The sequence below is a fragment of the Daucus carota genome, chromosome 1 (genome assembly GCF_001625215.2).
Source record: "Daucus carota subsp. sativus chromosome 1, DH1 v3.0, whole genome shotgun sequence".
NCBI lineage: Eukaryota > Viridiplantae > Streptophyta > Magnoliopsida > Apiales > Apiaceae > Daucus > Daucus carota.
The window spans coordinates 41,026,454-41,046,414 of record NC_030381.2 but is presented as its reverse complement, the minus strand read 5'-3'; the positions used below and the strand labels follow the sequence as shown (position 1 = coordinate 41,046,414).

The 19,961-nt window shown below is 32.8% G+C and overlaps 3 protein-coding genes across 7 annotated transcripts; all 3 read left to right on the top strand.

Annotated features, from left to right (window-relative positions):
- The first annotated feature begins 2,485 nt into the window (after window positions 1–2,485).
- On the top strand, window positions 2,486–7,822 carry LOC108213509 (protein SAWADEE HOMEODOMAIN HOMOLOG 1-like). Of its 3 annotated transcripts, none has more exons than XM_017385311.2 (10): window positions 2,486–2,615; window positions 2,695–2,779; window positions 4,306–4,391; window positions 4,539–4,584; window positions 4,695–4,824; window positions 5,361–5,427; window positions 6,551–6,602; window positions 6,987–7,130; window positions 7,249–7,368; window positions 7,455–7,822. In XM_017385311.2, the coding sequence occupies exons 2-10, from the start codon at window positions 2,726–2,728 to the stop codon at window positions 7,521–7,523; spliced, it is 768 nt and encodes a 255-aa protein (XP_017240800.1). In that variant the 5' UTR covers window positions 2,486–2,615; window positions 2,695–2,725; the 3' UTR covers window positions 7,524–7,822. The 3 variants fall into 3 exon arrangements, with proteins under 3 accessions (XP_017240800.1, XP_017240807.1, XP_017240813.1); XM_017385318.2 differs by having other exon boundaries at window positions 2,487–2,601; XM_017385324.2 differs by having other exon boundaries at window positions 2,531–2,606.
- A 2,428-nt stretch (window positions 7,823–10,250) lies between these two features.
- LOC108207584 (uncharacterized) lies at window positions 10,251–13,771 on the top strand. Of its 3 annotated transcripts, XR_010287494.1 has the most exons (7): window positions 10,251–10,564; window positions 10,669–10,787; window positions 10,953–11,088; window positions 11,161–11,289; window positions 11,371–11,461; window positions 13,348–13,495; window positions 13,633–13,771. XR_010287494.1 is itself a non-coding variant. In XM_064084252.1 (6 exons), exons 1-6 carry the CDS (start codon window positions 10,544–10,546, stop codon window positions 12,796–12,798), a joined length of 666 nt encoding a protein of 221 aa, XP_063940322.1. In that variant the 5' UTR covers window positions 10,253–10,543; the 3' UTR covers window positions 12,799–13,047. The 3 variants fall into 3 exon arrangements, 2 of the variants coding, with proteins under 2 accessions (XP_063940322.1, XP_017233510.1); XM_064084252.1 differs by lacking the exons at window positions 13,348–13,495; window positions 13,633–13,771 and adding an exon at window positions 12,629–13,047 and having other exon boundaries at window positions 10,253–10,564; XM_017378021.2 differs by lacking the exons at window positions 13,348–13,495; window positions 13,633–13,771 and adding an exon at window positions 12,629–13,047 and having other exon boundaries at window positions 10,254–10,466.
- On the top strand, window positions 13,656–14,105 carry LOC108207611 (oleosin Ara h 15.0101). Its single transcript, XM_017378048.2, has one exon. It carries the CDS (start codon window positions 13,656–13,658, stop codon window positions 14,103–14,105), a length of 450 nt encoding a protein of 149 aa, XP_017233537.1.
- The last annotated feature ends 5,856 nt before the right edge of the window (window positions 14,106–19,961 follow it).

Sequence of the window (19,961 nt, the reverse complement as noted above, 5' to 3'; positions counted from 1 at the left end):
ATATTATTTGCTCAAAAAAAAAAAAACCCGCTCATATTATAAACCAAACTGTATCAATGGTGTTTGGTTTGATTTCGATTTTTAATTTTAAAAATCACACTTTTGTGATTCCAGTTGCGGTTTTAGGTACAAACCGCATAGTGCTCTTTGGAGCATTGAAGCCATGCTTCTTTACTGACGAGTTGGCGTTTACCTTTTTTGCCGCGTTTGTATAAAAATAAAAGAAATTTTACTAATTTTTTGAAACATAAGTAGGAACCTGAAAAAACTAACCTCTTTTTGACAACTTTTGTTTACATTCAAACTTCTTAGGGTGGGGTGAAAATAACCCCATTTGTTTTGTTAAAAGCGAGAATAAATCTCAACAAATAGATTCGACAAAATCTTGATCGGGATTTTTTTCATTTAAGAAAACTTATCATCTAACCGTCAGACATCTAAGATGACCAGAAACATTTACATAATAAAACTTTAATCTCTAATTAAAAAAACCCTTTCTTCACATATAATCAAATCAGATGAAACTTATCCTACAGAATTTATTATACCTCAGATAAAATCAAAATAAGATAGAATCTATTAACATCCGTACATTGTTATCATTCCAGTGTAATATTCCCTCCATCCCAAATTAGATGGCCCCGTTGACTTTGGGCACACAATTTAAGGTTCATTGACCGCATAGATACGTGACTTATTTTTAAAATTTTATTTTTGCAAATAAAAATTAAAATATGAAATTTTCATTTATAAAAGAAAAAATAAAAAAATAAATTTCGGAAGTAGACGGTCAATGCACCTAAAGTTACGTGCCCAAAGTCAACAGGGACATCTAATTTGGGATGTAGGTAGTACATTGTTATCATTCCAGTGTAATACTGATTGAACTTAACGTTAGTCCTTCCGCCGTGTCCTCATTTCTATAGATTTTTTTCTGCATTACTTGCACTTATTTCAAGTTGTAAAATATAGTCATGCATCTGATTTTCAAAATTTTTTATTTTAGAAAAAAATTTAAAACAGAAAAAGAAAAAGTATTTTAAAATAATTTATTGAACAAAAATATACCAATGGCTGGGACATATATCTTTTTAAGAAGGAGGAAGGTGTATTCGGTTGGGATTTTAATTGATTGCATGTGATTTTGATTTTATGTGGTTTTTTGATAAAATATCGTATAGTTGATATAAATTTTTTAGAATTTAAGCATAATGCTTCAAAATTTCATGAATTTTGGTGAGATTTCAAAAAACTTTAAATACATTGAGAAATGAGACTCCCACAAAATCCATAATTTTATGAAATCCAAAAAAATCATCAGCATTTGAATACCATCAGATTTTAATGAATTTTAAACCATCTTAACTGAATACCATCACATTTTTAAGTATAATTTAAAATCTTAATTAAATACTACTATAATTTATAGCATAATTTAAAATCTCAATCGAATATCCAAGATTCTAATAAATTTTAACCAATCGATGAAACAACCCGGGTCAAATCCCGAGTCTTTTTCGAAAATCAGGTCAAGTCCCGAACTCCGAATCCGAAAATAAGCCGAAATAAACTGGCCCAATTGCAACAGCCTGGGTAATCCACAAGCCCACCGCAGGCCCTCAAAAGATCATGATTACAGGTAGTAGTACTTATGCTTACAAACTCTCCCACTTAAATTCCTGACGTCCTCGTCAGGCCGAAACGGATAGCCCATAGGCTCAGATCGAACCTCTCTAGTCATTGTGGGATAATACCGGCTGGTTTCGTGTCCCCGCCTCCGGATCTCTGTCCATTGCGGGATAATACCACCAGCCTTCGTGTCCCCACCTCCGGCAACTTGACGAATCAAGCTTTCGAGAGCCTGCTCTGAATACCATATGAAACAACCCGGGTCAAATCCCGAGTCTTTTTTGAAAATCAGGTCAAGTCCCGAACTCCGAAAATAAGCCGAAATAAACTGACCCAATTGCAACAACCTGGGTAATCCACAAGCCCACCACAGGCCCCCAAAAGATCATGATTTGTTGGTGCAATTGGTAGTAGTACTTATGCTTACAAAATCAGTCAAATAAATATTCGCGGAAGGAACAGTGTAAAGATAAAACAAATATAACAATTTGCAACATGAATATCGCTGAATTAAAGAGAACGAAATCGGTACAAACACACCGAACAGAATGGATCAAAATAGAGTAATCAAATTTACCTAACACTAATAGAAGTAGTGCTGAATAAAAGAGAACGAAATCCGTACGAATCAAAAATAGTTTATTTCCACGAGGAATAGCCGAGTAAAATTCAAACAGAAGTAAAATAGATTCTTTTATAGTTTGGAATACAACTGAAAAAAAAACGATTAATATCCAAGATTCTAATAAATTTTAACCAATTGAATACGCTCAAATTTTATGAATGAAAAAAATATTTTAAAATCCAAATCGAATATACACACCAAAGTATCTTTTCAAGAGCGAGTACACGGTGTCGTTTATGTATATATACATTGTACAGTTTATGTATGTAATCTATCGTTGATGACAGTCGCTTGATATTTGGACTGCTCGGAGAACACACTAGTCAGAAAGTCCAGTACAGAATTTGGTCGTGTACCCACTGTAAACTTTTCAATTTCTCTCCTTGTTTCTCCGCGTATATATGTATAATATTTATTCATCTATTTATCTCTCTGTGCAGACAAAGATTTAACATTAGGGTTTTAGCTACCATGGATCGTCTGAGGCCCAGAGTCAAAAAGTCCCCCACTTTTACAACACCTGAGGTTATTTTCTATTTTTTGTATGCTTAGATGAAAAAACCCATGTGGCTGCTGTTGTTTCTTACATGTTTCCGATGATTAATTTATTATTTATTATTATTTTGAAAGTTTATTCTTGTGAATATTTTTTTGTCTGTACACAGTGGTGTTAAACCCCTCTTCTTTGTCTTCAATGTAGCCTCTGGGTTATGTATATATTTAATTTTTTCTGCATATTTATTGGACTTTGACGAATCAAAATTGCATCTTAGCTATATATTCTGGGACTTATAAGAAAAGCCCAATGGCACATTGATTTTGAGCAAGTTTGACCTCAAATACAGCTGTGGAGGATCCTTTTAGTAACTTATGTGTGGATTCATATATAAGACTCGGCATGTATTTGAGGGGTGTTGCACATTTTTTGTTTTAAGGATAATTAAGTTTCGGGGATATTTTGTAGAGTTTTGCACCTTACATACATTACCAATGACGGAGGTTTTTAAGGAAATTTTTTCTATTCTACCGGGTTGTACAATCGGGAAAACCTAATAGTCTGTCACAGTTAGCCAGAGATATGCATATGGAAATTAAGTTAATGAGCAAGGGTAGTTGACGCAGCACAGGTGGTAGAAAGTAGTCAAAGAAGAGACAAATATACTCAATAAGGCCTGATAAAAAATATATATATATACTCAATAAGGCAGATGCCGTAAAATTCATAGCAAGTAATATACTCAATTCATAATTTTAGAATTTTCAGCTTGGATTGAATCAACTTGAAATATTACAGCTATGTCTATAGTGAATCTAAACCAAGTGTAGTAAAAGTTAAAGTCTTTTACTCCAAACATAACGATCCTAGTTATAGATATTTTTGTTATGATTTATTAAACTAATGATAAAATTACTATAAAATATTTTGTCTAAATGATATTGCGTAACAGTTAAAAGATGATATTGTAATCCTTTGGCCATCAGGATTTGTGCATCAGTGTTGATTGTTTTTTAACCTGTTTCTAACTCTCAATTTTGTGTGCCAGAAAACTAGTCATAATCCTAATTTATACCCGTTTTCACTTCCTATGGCTTTAAGTAATTGTTGTTCCATTAAAAGTAAATGATGATTGTCCAGTTTTTACATATACATTGAGTAGCCTTTGCAAGTGAAGCTTCTGTCGGTTTGATTATCATCAGTTTCTATATCTGTGTCCATGTGTGACACTATATTTAACGTTAAAAAAATAATTCTTATAAGCTCTAGGCATGTATCTCTAATGCCCTTCCAGTATTATTTATCATATAATATCATTACAAAATAAAAAAATGGCCATCATAAATTTGGCATCCATATCTTAGGTGTATATTTTATGCAATGTTGCACATTAGCTATCCTGAAGTCTTATATATTTACTTGTAAGTTGGAATAGGTTATTGAATTAAGTTATATTAGAATCCCCACCCCATTGTTGTAAAGAGCGCATCTTGTAGTACCAGTACCTCACAAAAGTCTAACCTAAGTTTTATGTGCTTTTTTGGTCTGAACACAGGTGGAGAAAATGGAAAAATCACTCAACGAAACAGGAGATAATTGTTTGAACGTTGAATTTTTTAAGAAATTTGCAAGAAGTTTCAAGTAAGTTATGTTTTATGCTGTTCGTATAGTGTCTAGCACACTTGCTAGACTGTTTACAACTTCAAGATGTATGTGGCACTTTATGTTATAAATTTTTAGTGTGGTCCAAGTCTCTTATATTGATTTCTGCACAATTAACTTTTTCAGCTCCGCACGTGGCCGTGCCGGGAAACCGAAATTGAAGTGGAGTGAGGTTAAAATTTATTCATATACAATTTCTTATCATTGTTCTGGTTATTTGTTCATACTAAGTTCTTAAACTTGCACTACTCTAAATTCTCTGTAACTGTGATTATATTTTAGGTGCAAAGTTGGTTCCAGAACAAGCAGTTGGAATCTGCATCCAAAGATAGTTTACTTCCCCGCGTGAAGAAATTGAATCCAGATACCTCCCCCTTAAATGAACCAGATAAAACTACTTTAACGTCTAAAGGTACTGCTCTTGTTACTTTCTTTGGTCATTAGCCAAAGACATTGCTACTCAATTTATACTGAGCAAGCTTAACAGCTCTCTGACTTTATCCAATTGAAGAAGGGTAATCGCATTACGATGCGATGATGTATATTATGTCATATAGAATGACTTAAGAAGTGTTCTTCCTTCCGAGTTATTGAGTTAACGAAGTGGTCCTCATAATGCTCATTAACTGTTTAAGGAATGTTTGGTACATGAGTTCTGTTGTCAATGATAATAAATCTGTTTAATTGCTGACCACTTGACTTGGTTATGCCTTATAATCAAAAAAACTTTTTTTTTTGTCACTTGCCTTAATATCAAGAAATATAGTTCCCTTTAACTCTGTTATAATTCTAAAACAAACCAACTCCATTCTTTAAAGTTTGCTCTCAGTTCTCTCTTTACTAGTTTCAGTGCTGCAGTTCCGTGACATTGAAAATTTGTTGATTTTCATATAGCTCTGATATCTTCCAAGGATAACTGATATATTCTTGTTTCTTTTTGTTTCAAAGGAGGAGAAGAGGAGCATGATTATTCGAACTTAAAGTTCGAAGCTAAGTCTTCAAAAGATGGGGCATGGTAAGCCAGCATATAAGACTTTAGAAAGGTGTTTAAGATATTATAATTGCAATATACTTTGCTAGTTAATTACCTGTTGTGGATTTAATGCTGCCTCAGACAACACATTCATTACTCTTAATATAGATTCTGAATCTATTTATCTATCCAAAGTTGCTTATTTACATCTTACTAAAACTTCGGTAGTTGGATGTCAGTGGTTATCTAATTGATTGAGCTTACCATCCCTTGAGATAGTGTGTTCTGTGTACGTTGTATTCTTGGCTAATAAGTTTTGGTTATATTGTCATAAAGTTGTCGATGAATCTTCTTTTCATTTGTGAACAACCTGTCAACAATTAAGTTATACTTGTACTCATGACTATTAGTGGTGAGAGTTGATTATCTTACTTGCCCAAGAAAAGAACATTTTTAAGATTTGCTGCCAATATTAAGCCTAAACGAAAAAATAATTCCGGACACAATAGCATGATTTAAGTACGATAAATCCCTCCAGTTTTTTTTGTTACTAACTGATACATGACTATTTAGGTGTGAAAGGTATTGGAATGCATTGCTTAAGCCAATATGATCTATTTAGACTAACATTTGATATCAATTCGCCAGACATTCTTGTGAAGTCAAGAAAATTTAAGATCTATACCATAAAAAATATTGCTATCAACTCGCCTTACGAAATTCTGGTCTTGACTTTTTCAATCACATGAGACTTAATGTACCCTGGCTTACATAATGAGATTACATTTATAAGGTGCGATTGACACAGAATTTAAAAGAAAAATTTATCATGGTGATGTTTGCTTGACTATGGCTTACCATGTTTTTTCTCCCAAGAAAGAAACTGTATATTTAGTGAGCATTGACATGAGTTTATATCCATATTTAATTCTGTGAATTCAGGTACTGTCATATTCTTATTAGCATACGAGCTCTTCATGTTAGCATCTTTGATATAAGGGAAGCATAACAGGATATCCATTAGCTACTAATCAGTTTTTATGTTTTGTGTTCATCAGAAGTCATTGCTATTTGTAGTTTTACAAGCTTGCATAACTTTTTTGTTAAGCCACAAATTTAATCTGTTTTATTAAATATTTCGCCTTCATATTCTTGTGTGCTTCAGGTATGATGTGGAAAAGTTCGTCACTTACAGAAATTCTAGGTCAAAACAAACTGTAAGTGTTTTAGAATATATGCTTGTACTTCTATTATACTGTCTTTAGGTTGCAAGCCCCTGCACACGATAATAGGTTACCTGGAAGTGTTATGCTGTTTAATACTGATATATCATATATGTAGCTAGGGTTCCTAGCCTGTCATACATTTGTGGGGTTCCATTATTATGCTTGCTTAAAAGGGCTACTTTTTGTGTTATATATATATGGTCAGTATCACCGAGCAGATCCATGTCATGTGTATATATGTTATATTCTCTTTTGTTTTATAATCCCTCTACGCGGTGTGCGAATCTTTCCTCAATAATGTTACCATAAAGACCTAATGAATTTATTACTAGCTGTGTATAGTATTAGTTTCATTTAACATGGCATTTGTTATAGGAAGCCCGTGTGAGGTTTGCGGGGTACGGACCAGAGGATGATGAGTGGTTGAATGTAAAAGAGTGTATCCGTGAATGCTCTCTTGGGATAGACCACTCAGAATGCCAGATGTTGAAGCCTGGAAATCTTGTTGTGTGCTTCCAGGTGACTCTCTTCCCTTAATTTTCCTGCTATTGTTACAATCCATGTCTGTTGGAGCTTTAAGTGTATGGTATTAGCTCATCGTACTTGGCTAACAAGGTGATAATTGCTATAAATATAGGAGAAGGATGAGGATGCTAAGTATTATGATGCTCATATTGTTGATGTCAAAAGAAAGATGCATGATGCCAGGGGCTGCCGATGTGATTTTCGTATTCGTTACAACCACGACAATGTTGAGGTAATTAAGCATGAACTATGATTTATATATTTTTAAAACGAGATTAAGAGTGTTTAACCATAACAAGTTTGCTCCTTTTTCTTCAGGAAACAGTTGATTTGAACAGATTGTATTGCCGACCAAAATCTGAAAGGCCACACCAAAGAGATGCTTAACTGCTGCACAAATCAATCATTTGCTTCCTGATCGATATATTTTGTCTTCATTTTATCATCATCCCTGAACTTGCCAAAGTCTCTGCTTACAAGTCATATTTTTTGTCTCCGGGAGAAGCATATATTAACAAGTCAGTTGCCCTATAGGTTAACTAAATTAGTTAGATTTACCCGGAAGTTTTAATAGTCACGCAATTGGAAATATGGGGCAGGTCTCTTTTGAATTGCAAAAATGGAGTAGCCAAAGTGTATCTATTTCAATTCTATTTGGTGGTTAAAACTATGAGTTATATATGGCACCATTCCTTTGGAGGAATGAGACTATTGCTATTTATTTTTTAGAAAAGTAAGTCATTTCACAAGCTCGAACTTGATTGCGTCGAATGTTGAATTAAAGTCTAAAGTCAACAGTTTTTCAATGATATAACATTGACATTTGACAGTATAAAAAAGGTGAGGACGCCTTTCAGGTTCGTATCGGTTACTTGTGTATGCAATAAGAATTTGTTTCGTAAAAATTTAGGGTTTGCAGTTTTGGGAGTCGGGCTTCAAAATTAGGGTTCTAGTTGTAATTTTTCCGCTGTAAAACCTTCATTCTTTTTAGTGATTAATCATCGTCGCTTTTCCATATTCTCTCCTACTTTATCAGTTTCATTAATAAAATCAAGATCTAATTCTTTCTGGGTGAGTTTTTGGCGAGTATCTTGTCATCAAGGTCGTACCCATTTTTTTGGATGTTTGTATTTGTTTCGATGTTTTTGTGTGTTTTTTTATGTGTTTCGGGAATGTTTCTAAGGACTTACATGGTATTTTGGATGATCCGTAAAACCTGTATCAAATATGACACGGTGGTAAATATCGTAGATGTTCATGCGAAAATCAATTGCGATACTACTATGTTCACAACTAATGATGGATTGATTTGATTGTAATAAATTTTGGATTAAAGAATTTAAATATTCGATGTGTTAAGCAATCTGAATACAAAGCGGCTAATATGTGTTTAGCTCGTTCGAGATTTTTTCTCGGCCGGGTTTTAGTTAGGGATCTTTTTAAAAATACCCATCTGTAAAATTATTTTTTTAAAAATACTACCATCTTTTTCATTATTTTTAAAAATACCTTTTCATAATTATTTTTTTTCAAAAATACGGTTTGCAACTTTTGCAACCTCATTTGCAACCTTGGGCGGCGCAGCCGCAAAAATTGCAAATGAGGTTGCAAAAGTTGCAAATAAAAATAGAAAGTTGCAACTGTTGCAACTGCAATTGCAACTAGTTCAACTGAAAACTGTAAGTTGCAAAAGTTGCAAATGAAGTTGCAACTGTATTTGCAACTTCATTTGCAACCTCAGTTGCAACTAAATGCAACTAAAAACTATATATAATTGCAAATGAGGTTGCAAAAGTTGCAAATGAGGTTGCAAATGAAGTTGCATCTGCAGTTGCAACTTTTGCAACTGCAGTTGCAACTTCATTTGCAACCTCAGTTGCAACTAAATGCAACTGAAAACTGTAAGTAACAACAGATGTATGGTGTGCCCCTGGCGGGGCCATTAGATTGCAATAGAATCAACTGAATGCAACCATATGCAACTGAATACAACCATATGCAACCATATATGCAATTACAAATCCTGATATATATATATATATCGATTCCGAAAATGAGGTCGAAAATGACATTTGAAAACTGAAACTTGAAATCATGAATTCGGTTGCATATGAAGTTGCAAAAGAGGTTGCAACACGGCTGGCGCCGCCTGGAGTTGCAAATGAGGTTGCAAAAGTTGCAAACCGTATTTTTGAAAAAAAAAATTATGAATAGGTATTTTTAAAAAATAATTCTGGAAGGTAGTATTTTTGAAAACAATAAAAGAAAAGGTAGGTAGTTTTGTAGATTTCCCTTTTAGTTATTTATTAAATTTTTTGCTTTTTAATGAGAATGTCCTAAATCAAACATTAATAATTAAATCGGGGATTTTTAGCACGCCCGTATGGATCTTACATCGGTAACACAAATACTTATATTAATATTAATAACTAGTTTTGTGATATTTGGATTTATAAAATGAGTAGGAAAAAAAAATAATACCCGCACCTTAAAAGGTACGCGGATAGCTTTATTTTAAAATTTATATAAATATAAAATGCTCGAAAATATGTAAACAAATTTTCAAAAATGATATCATTATTGTGAAAACGAGGATTTTAGTGTTTTACTTTTTTCCCCTAAAATTCTTATTAAATAATACTGTGTGAAAAAGATAATAAAATAATATTTTGTGTTATTTAACTATGTCGGCTTGTTTTTAGTATAAATATTATTTTGTATGTCTGCTTTTTAAAAAATATTAAAATATGAATTTATGATATTTGAATATATTTTATATAAGATTAAAAACAAAAACAAAATTATTTATATATTTAAACATATTTATCAATTATTGTTATTATGAATATGTTTTTTATGCTAAGAGCATTTCCAACTTTTTCATCATTCCTTAGACAATAATATAAAATGAGATTCCAATATATTGAAAAACTTGAAAACTGTGATATAAGTATTTATACTTAATTTTCTGTTCACATGGTATATTTATTTGTATAAATGAGATGAAAAACTTAACCAAAAGAGAGAAGATGATAAAGAAATTAATATTATATTTATAAATAAAAAATTAAGAGTTATCCAATGTTTTAAAAAATAAAGAATAGAGTAGTTTTTATATTTCTAAAAAGCTTCCAAGACCAAGAGTACATCGGAACAGTAAACCTAGTGAAGTTCTCTAAACAGACACACACAGTTTCTAATTTCTATACTAACTTCTCGGACTTTAAATTAATTTAGAGTTAAGAAATCGTTTAAAAAGTAAGTTGGCTCTAACAGAATTTAATATTGAAGCTGAATCTTGAATTTAGAAACTCAGTCTGCTCTCAATAGGTAACGTCCGCCCTATCTAATTTGTTATTTCTATATGTGACTTGTAAGTGTTTGATCAAAGTCCCCTGTGAATTGAAATGTTAGCAGCAACCCTAGAGGTTATAATGTGATTTCTCTTGTAAACTTGTCTATGGTCTGGAATCACTGAATTCAGCTTACATAATTTTCATATTTAAGTTGACTGATAATTTCGAAGTTTCAGGTGGTAAAGACCGTCATCTGCTGTTCTAAAATGCACTGTCCAGGGAGCTACAATTGCTGCATATCTCTTCTCACTCTTGCTCTTATTGTCAGCATACTTCCATTTTGCCATGGAGACTTGTTAGTTTAATTTCAACCTTGTTTCATGTATTTGCATCTTTTTATATTTAGTTACCGTAAAACGTTCCATGCCCGTGCTTCTCCTATTTGGACTGGTAGTAGTGTGTGACTGTGTGTGTGTGTGTGTGTGTGTGTGATATTATTTCATTCCGAAAAACTATGCAGAATTAGAAGGGCGCTGAATGTTGGAGAGGAGCTACAGAAGGAAACTCTACCATTGAAAAGTGGTTCCTGCCTTTACCAGATCAGTGGTTTAAAATCGCAAACGTGGTACGAAGTGAAGATATCATATCCAGCTTCTGTACGTGTAGAACTTTTTATTTCTTTTCAACATTTTCTATGACAGCTCAATCTCATTTCTAGTGCTTAACAGATTCCTGCTAGCTTTTCTATTCATCTAAAGCGAGATGATTCTAATTTAGAGCTGAAACAACAAAGGAAACTGCTTAACACTGAGAAGCTCATATTCGAGAGTGGTGATGCGAAAATTTTTAGTGAGCAGGTCTGCCTTGCGCCTTTTACTGTCTTTAAATATATACTATATTTGTTTTTTCTGAGAAACTCTGTTGTGACCTTAAAATAGGGTGGAACGTTTGTCCTGGTTAGTGTAGAGCCTGAAGGGTTTGTTGCAATACCACATGTACAAGAAAGGAAAGAGATCATTTATAATATAGGTATTCATCCATTCTCCTATATCTGACAGTATAAATTACATGACCATTTGTTACTTCCATGCTTCAGGAAAAACTCATAGCAACATTTGTTAAAACTTAAATCAGCTCAACTGTGATTTGTGTAAGAGTGTTTGGTTTTCATATAGAAAACACAAACTTGTTTTGATTTGCCGTGGTATGCATCATTATCATTAAACCAGTTCGTGGATACATTTGCCATGCATTTTGTATGAAGTAATCTTTCCCTTAAAAATATATTGGTGAAAATGATGCATGTGTATAATATTTTTCATGTTCTGTTCCTCGGAAGGAAGAGGTTTTAACACCACCCAATTTGATTCAAGAACAAATGTCTGTCTATTTGGATTTGGTTGCTCAGGCGCTTCCCAGGGGCGAATGCAGAAGGGGGGCTCAGGGGGCTTCAGCCCACCCCTGAGTCCATAGCATCTTCAATTGTTTTTAAAAATTTGTATATCGCATATAAAATGAGCCCACCCTATCTAAAATAAGCCTATCCTTTTTTATGTTGAGCCCGACCCATTAACTAAGGAAATAAGCCTATCCTTTTTTATGTTGAGCCCGACCCATTAACTAAGGAAATAAGCCTATCCTTTTTTATGTTGAGCCCAATTTTCTAGAAACAGCCGATGTTTAGTAAAAGCTGGTGCCTGGGGTTATGTGGATAGGTTGAATGGCCTGAAAAAGAGTGTTGATCTGGAGGGATGATACTCATTATATATTAGTAATTTAAACTGTCATACCATCTTTGGAGGATTAGTACTGATTCAATTGATTCTTATTAGACATTTATCGCATCATTAACAATTGTATACATTGAAGCTGCAGCACTAGGCAAATCATATACTCTCAAAGATTAGAATGTCACCACTGCACAAGCACATTTCCTAAACAATAAAATAATATGATAAGTGTCCTGCAAAGAATGCATCTCAGTGAACTTGATAATATTTCCTTGTATCAAGTCTATGCATAATTTTCTCTTGAGATCAGTTTTCACCTATTTCATCTTATGACATGTATTTGCTGCCCTTTACTCTCTGTTAAGATTTTACTATTAATCAGTAATTTTTGCTTACAATGTATGTACTGCTGGTATCTACTTCTCAAGATATAATGTTTTTTACTTGGGTATTTTCATTTTGGCAGTTTGTGATGAGCTAGTGCTGGGAATCCCACACAAAGCCTGGTGGGTAGTAATCCTGGTAATCATTTGTTTGGGATTGGCAGCGTTGGTTCCACGTTTTCTTCCATCATATCTTCTTGAGAAGGACCTCAGTCCACAATTAATTAAAGAAATTACTTCAAAAGATTCTTGATCAATTTTTTTAAGCTTTTAAGATTAGTGCACAACAGAATTGGAGATTTTCCCCCTGATGTGTAAGCTGAAACTTGTACCACAAATCCAGTAAAGCTGATAGCTGTAGTTAAGCTGATAGCTGTTATCCCATATGGCAGCTAAAGTTGTATTATTGTTTATTTATATGGCCACAGAAAAGATTTATTTGGTTTGAAGGATTACATAAACTTCGCCTGAGGTGTCTATTTTACTATGGGTCCTTTTACAAGGGTGACTCATATGGCCGCAGGAGAGATTTTTGGTTTAAAGGATTACATAGACTTCGTATGAGGTGTCTATATTACTATGGCCCTTTTACGAGGGTGATTTAATTTTCTGAAAACAAATTTATGAAAAACAAGGGTAGTACTGTGTACACCAGACGGTCTCTTGCCAACTAACTTGCTGAAACAAATATTACTGTGTCATGTACAACTATAGATCAACATTATTCGGTCATAGAAAACTATTGTGCTGAAACATTGATCCCTGGTGGATAGCAGAATAGCACTCACTCTCTGCGTTGCAGGACATTATTGGAGGCAGAGGGGATAGAGTATTTTTAAGACAACATGTGATATTCTAAGATAGCTACACAAGGGTAAGGCTCATCAGTCACAGTCCTGCAATGCACCCTCAAGGCCCCAGACACCCTTACCACTTTTACACATTTCGAGGTAGAACGGTAACCCTATCTCGATGCCCCTGTCAATCTTCCTCACAATTCACAATCCTATACATTTATTCCCTCTATATATATGCACACATTCCTCATATCGGTCTCATCACATTCACATTGATCTATATACTGCAGATTAAACACCGTCTTCGGTAGTCATGGATCAAAGAAAGCCAATGAGCCAAGTTCACCATGCAGGATCACCTCAGAATTCACACAAAACATTCAAGTTCTTGGCTGCTGCAACATTCGGAGCTGCATTAGTAGCCCTGGCCGGGTTAACCTTAACCGGGACAGTGCTAGCCCTTGTCATTGCCACCCCTGTCCTGGTTTTATTCAGCCCAATCTTGGTCCCAGCCGGAATAGTGGTGTGCTTGGTGACCGCTGGATTCTTGTTTTCTGGTACATGCGGGGTGGCAGCAATTTCATTGTTGTCGTGGATATATAACTATGTGTCCGGAAAACACCCACCAGGGTCAGACCAGTTGGACTATGCAAGGTCCAGAATTGCAAACAAGGCTAGGGACATGAAGGAGAGGGCTCAGGAATATGGAACTTACGTGCAACAAAAGGCTACAGAGGCCACACAGCCCCAAACCCAGGCTTAGGATGCTTTGTAGTGTGTGTGTGTGTGTGTGTCGAATGTAAGTGCATGGGAGATGCATTGATATGCAGGTACCGGTGTTTTATTGTGCGAGTCTTGAGTTTTATTTAGTTGGGGTGGCAATAATCGCTTTTGTATTTAGTGCAGCTGAGAATAAAAGTTAGCAGTGTTAATGTTTTTTTGGCACATTTAAATAATTTATAATGTGAAGTTTCGGTTAAATTTAAATGAATATTTATTTATAAAATAAAAAATTGGATTATAAGCGATTAGTAGATTAATATATGAGATTCTGATTGGTAATGATTGTGGAAGACGGTAATAGCAATCAACAAAAAAATAGTTTTTCTGCCAAAAATCACGTAAAAAATTGTTTTATAAATTGGAACGGTTTTTCTCAATAGCAACTTTTAGATGGAAAATGAGGGTGACTATTAAGAAGAATTCGAAGCAACAAAGTGAAACCATGGGTTCAAATCATAGAAAGAGGAAGTCAATTGAATCCAGAAGCAATGTATGGGATAACTACATCAAAATTGGAGGATCGTCATTTAATTTTCATGATCGCCAAACAAAATTAGCTTTTCAAGCTAATAAGGATGGCACTTCATTAACTACTTGGATTTTTGACAAAAATTTGGCTAGAGAAAAATATAACAAGATAATTATCGTTGATGAGTTACCATTCAAGTTTGGGGAAGGTTCGGGTTTTAGAGAATTTATGACTATCGTGCAACTCATGTTTCAAATTCCATCTAGATGGACGGTTGCACGTGATTGGTTTGGTATCTATTTTTGTTTTTTTTTGTAGAAATGATTTATGAGCCGTTTTGCTTGAACCAACACAACACCTTTGCCTAACTACAGACACATGGACTTTCAATCAAAAAATTAATTGTATGTGTTTAACCACACACTTTATTGATAAAAAATGGAAATTGCGTAAAAAAAAATACTAAACTTTTGTCCAATTCTTAATCATAAAAGAAAGGCAATTGCATTGACAATCGAGTAGTGGTTGGTGGAGTGGGGAATTACTAGGGTGTTATCTATCACGGTAGATAATGTTAGTCGTAATAATGTTGTATTGGATAAATTAAGAGACAATAAAATTGGTAATTGAGATAGCAGTGTGTTAAATGGTGAATCCTTACACTTGAGATGTGTTGCTTATATTCTAAATTTAATTGTTAAAGATGGGTTGAGGATCTTTAATGAGTCGATTGTTAGGGTGAGAAATGCGGTTAAATATGTGAGGTATTCGCCCACTAGAGAGTCGTTATTTATAGAATGTGCGAATTATATATGAGAGAATAAAAACTCAAAATCTTTAATTCTTCATGTGGATACTAGATGAAATTTGACATATAAAATGCTAGATGTGGCAAACCGTCCATTCAGACGGAATTTGAAACATGGGTTACACAGTAGCCTTAAATTCTTTGAAACCTTAACATTTCCCAAGTTTGAATGGTTACTCATCAATAATCATTTTGGTATATTTTTCACTGGCCAAATCTTTGTCAAAAGTCCAAGTAATTAATGAAGTGTCATCCTTGTTAGCTTGAAAAACTAATTTTATTTGACGACCCTCAACATTAAATGACTTACAAGATTTCAATGATTGTGTAAATTATTGGTACCATTTTTTGAAGTATTGACACTTAAATACTTGGCAAAAATATTTGCACTTACCATTCTTACTATTGTCGTTTTCATCACTAATTTTGATGTAGTGATCCCATACATTACTTCTAGATTCGATCGGCTTCCTCTTTTGAAGCCACGATTTTAGTTTGTGCTTCAAGTTCTTCTTAGTAATCTCTCTCGTTTTCCATCTAAAAATTACAAATATATATTAGTTATTTCTGTAAATAAATTAGCTACTTAACAAAACAAAACAAAATTAACTAAAAAAGCAAACAGTAGGCCAGTAGCACAATGACACATCCTTCACAGTTTACACTTGTACTTATAAAATTGTATTCAACAGTCTCAGTCACACATAAATACATAATAACGGAATCAAACAATATAGTTACTATTGTGCAGTATAGTCACTTTATGTCTCTAATTCAGTATAGTTGGACAATGATCACAAGGACACAACAATGTTACTCAACTCAACACGCTAAACACTAGTTAGTAGATAGTTAACTACTTAGTATGCCAAAACTCATTAAGTCACTAAGTCATTAACTAAGTCGAGCACAAGCTGAGCACAACATTTAAAATTCTACTTGCTCTCCACAACATCAAATCAACTTATAATTCTTTCTATTTCAAAAAAAAAAAAAAAAAAAAACTTATAATTCTTTAACACGAAAACAGAAAATCAATCAAAACAAGAAAATAACTCGCGGCCTCACGCAAATTAGTTAACATGAGCAAATCAAATTAAGACATTAAGTCACTAAGTCGTGATTCAACTAAAAAAGGAATCAATCGAAAGATTTACCTTAGATTTAGGACTTCGATTGATAGATTCTTTAACTAGATTCGCGAATTTAAGGCTTAAGCCTTCAAGGAATCGAATGTTCGATTAAGATTTTGGGCTTCGCTGGTAATTACTGAAATCCAACAATATCGGCTATGTTAGTATAGCGTAAACGGTGAAGTATAATATAATATATAAATATATATTTATGTTAGAGCAAGTCCAATAGGTTACCTATCTCATTACTTATTAATAATATAAAATAATGAATTCTAGTGAGTCTTAGTGATTTAGGTAATTTACTTTTAGTGTCAACTCCAATAGCAATCCGTATATATGTTCTCCTAAGATTATTTTAATAATAAATTTGAGAGAGAGAAGGAGAAAAGATGGGAAAAGACAAAGAAAGAAAGAGAGAGATGCTTATTTTATTCATAAATATTAAATAGGTAATGGCTAGTGGTTACTTATAAATAGGTAATGGCCAGGAGATCTGAGGTTGTGCTAGTGATTTAAGTAACCACTAGGAGAGTGTTGGAGTGCTTGTTTTTAGTACATTACCTAAATGTAAGTTTAGGAGCAAGTTTAGGTAATCTATTGGGCTCTTAGATACTAAAATATTAATAAAATCATATTGTAATTTAGTTAAATGAATGATTTGCCGCAGTTAAAACCCGAAATTTACATGTTAATTAGTTACATTTCTAATAAAAGAATATAAATCCTGTGGGCATGTCATGTACAGAAGGCGGAGCTCTGAAGGAGGTGGGATATCGCCTTTATCAGAAGATTAAGGGTATAAGTACAAAACCAACACTACAAAACTTAACTATCCTCTCCGACTGGCGGTTTGTTTTTGATTATTATGGCTGATGATTATATGCAAATTGCTAAGTATGGTGTCTTCTGTATATTGCGACTACACTCAGCAATCAGAGAAAAAGGTGGATTGAGGACGGAAGATGCTGGAGCTTTCTTTTTCACGTCTGGCACATTTTCAAATCGCGGTTAGAAATAGTGAAGGATGCCTCCCTCCTCCGTCCCCCGTTGTCTCCAGCAGATAATCTTTGAAGGATATCTTTAAAAGACGGATCATATTTGAAAATGACTCATTTTGTGTGAACATACTCCACAAAATCAAGGTGTACTCTTTCTAATTCACAATCTTACTTGTTTATGTGATCTGTTAATAATTTAGATATGTGCATCTAATCTTAATATTGTTATTCATCTTGTGCATTGTGATATTGCTTGCATAAGATTAAATTCTATACAACCACAACCACTAATACGTTTTGATTTAGTGTTAACATGTTGTATTTTTGAGATGATGGTGGTCTAACGGTAGTTTGCGATGGTGGTTTCCGGCTGTAAAATTTTTGACTAAAATTATGGCATAATTTATGATTTCAGTTTTGTATAATTGTATTAAATTTTCAGTTTTTAATTGTCTACATTTAATGTTTTAATGATTTTGGTTGTAACATAAGGAATTTGTATTATGCGATATTTCCTTAAATAGTGATCGACTCTTTTTTTATATATATTTTAAATTTAGATATCAACCTTTTTAGTAATTGTTATATTCTCATCATTGATTGATATTTTACTTAAATGTTATAAGGATTTTATATAAAAATTTTAATTTTCCTTATTAAAATTTCTTTTATCACTTTAAAGTTGATTCTTTTGCATATATGGAAATTATTTGAATTTTTTGAAATTGTCTTGATTGTCATTTAATGAGTTCGTACGTTAGTTGTGCATCTATTGATGGCTAATTTTGTACCATTTATGGTTGACAATGTTTGATGGCTTATTTTTGGCTTGTAAGAGACATTTATGTGCCACTTTGTTGGCTGCAATTATGTGCCACTTTGTTGGCTTGTTAATAATTGTTATATTATATTTTCGGTATATTATCTTTTCATTAGTGTCTCACCAAAGATCCATCTTTGGTTGAGACTTTACTTAATTTTCTTTTTCACTAGTTGAATGATAATATTATTAGTTATTGGATATATTATTCTTTATTTTTTAATAATATATATATATATAATCAGTTATATATATATAGACTTATATTCTCTTTGTTTCTTTTGTTTATATTTTCAGGATGCTTGGAAGAAGACGGGTTTTTCTTTTCGGACATTAAAGTTTTATTATCTAAATTTCCCCGGTCATTTTGCATGTCCGATGGTTAGATGATAAGCTTTCTTGAATGAAAGAATTATCTCGGTGAATTGCCGGATCATTTTTGTTGAGATTCATTCTCATTATCAAAAAAAAAACCGAAATTTAGATTTTTTTTGCTGCCAAACCGAAATACTTATTTTGATTTACTTAACCCATTTTTTTCGATTAATCATTTTGTTTTTCGGATAACCGAATCGAATGTTCACCCATAACTACAAGTGATTATAAACTCATTTTCATACAATCATAAATATCCGGCAACCATATATGCAATTGTTAGCAATCAACTTGCAACCACAAAACAACTATTCAAAAGAATTTTTTAAAACGACTTAGATCATATCATTCCTGTGAGGCCTATATTGACATCAGTAACAAGAATAAGACAAACGCAACCAACAAATTTATATCAAGAGAATTTTTGTAAACACTAAAGAACAATCAACATAAATACTTGAGTCTCCATTATTTGAAAATGATAACATATCTGGTGCTTCTCTGTATACACCCGAAATAAAACTTGTTGTCATTATTAAAGTTAAAAGTTGTCGCAACCAAAATATTACATAAGTAAGATGAATACAAAAGATAAATTGTTATATCAACCAATAAAAACTTGTTGCAACTTTTCTATTTAATCAAAGAGTCTAATTCATGCAAATGAGAAGGAAAAAGATAGATAAAAAAACAAGAACACATACATCAACTAATTAATCAACAAATTTTTACAAATCCTCTTTACGTAAATCATTTCAATTTAATACATAATCAGATTTATCAATCAAAACACATGTTGAAACTTATGTTTTTGTATATTTTATTTTCATGTTTGATCAAATTTTAAAAATACATCAATAATATAATCGCTAACATAATCGAACATTGAAAATGTTATATCATTTAATATCGGTGCTGTAAATTGTATAATTATTGACATAGTTTAAATCTGTTATATAAAGATATGGAGACATATATAAAATCTGATATGAGAATATGTAGAAGCAGATTTAAATGAGTTTGTGCTTGTATTTGTATACATGAATGGTGATGAAACTAACACATAAAGTGAAAAAAAAAAAATCATATTTTTGAAATAAAAATGAATCGAAAAAGTAAAAATGAAAGAGGGAGAAGACCGTATTCTACAAATTAAAAATAAAAAAGATTTAAGTTTGATAAATTCCCTTTAATTAATTACAAATCTCTCAAATTTGATTTGAATTCGAA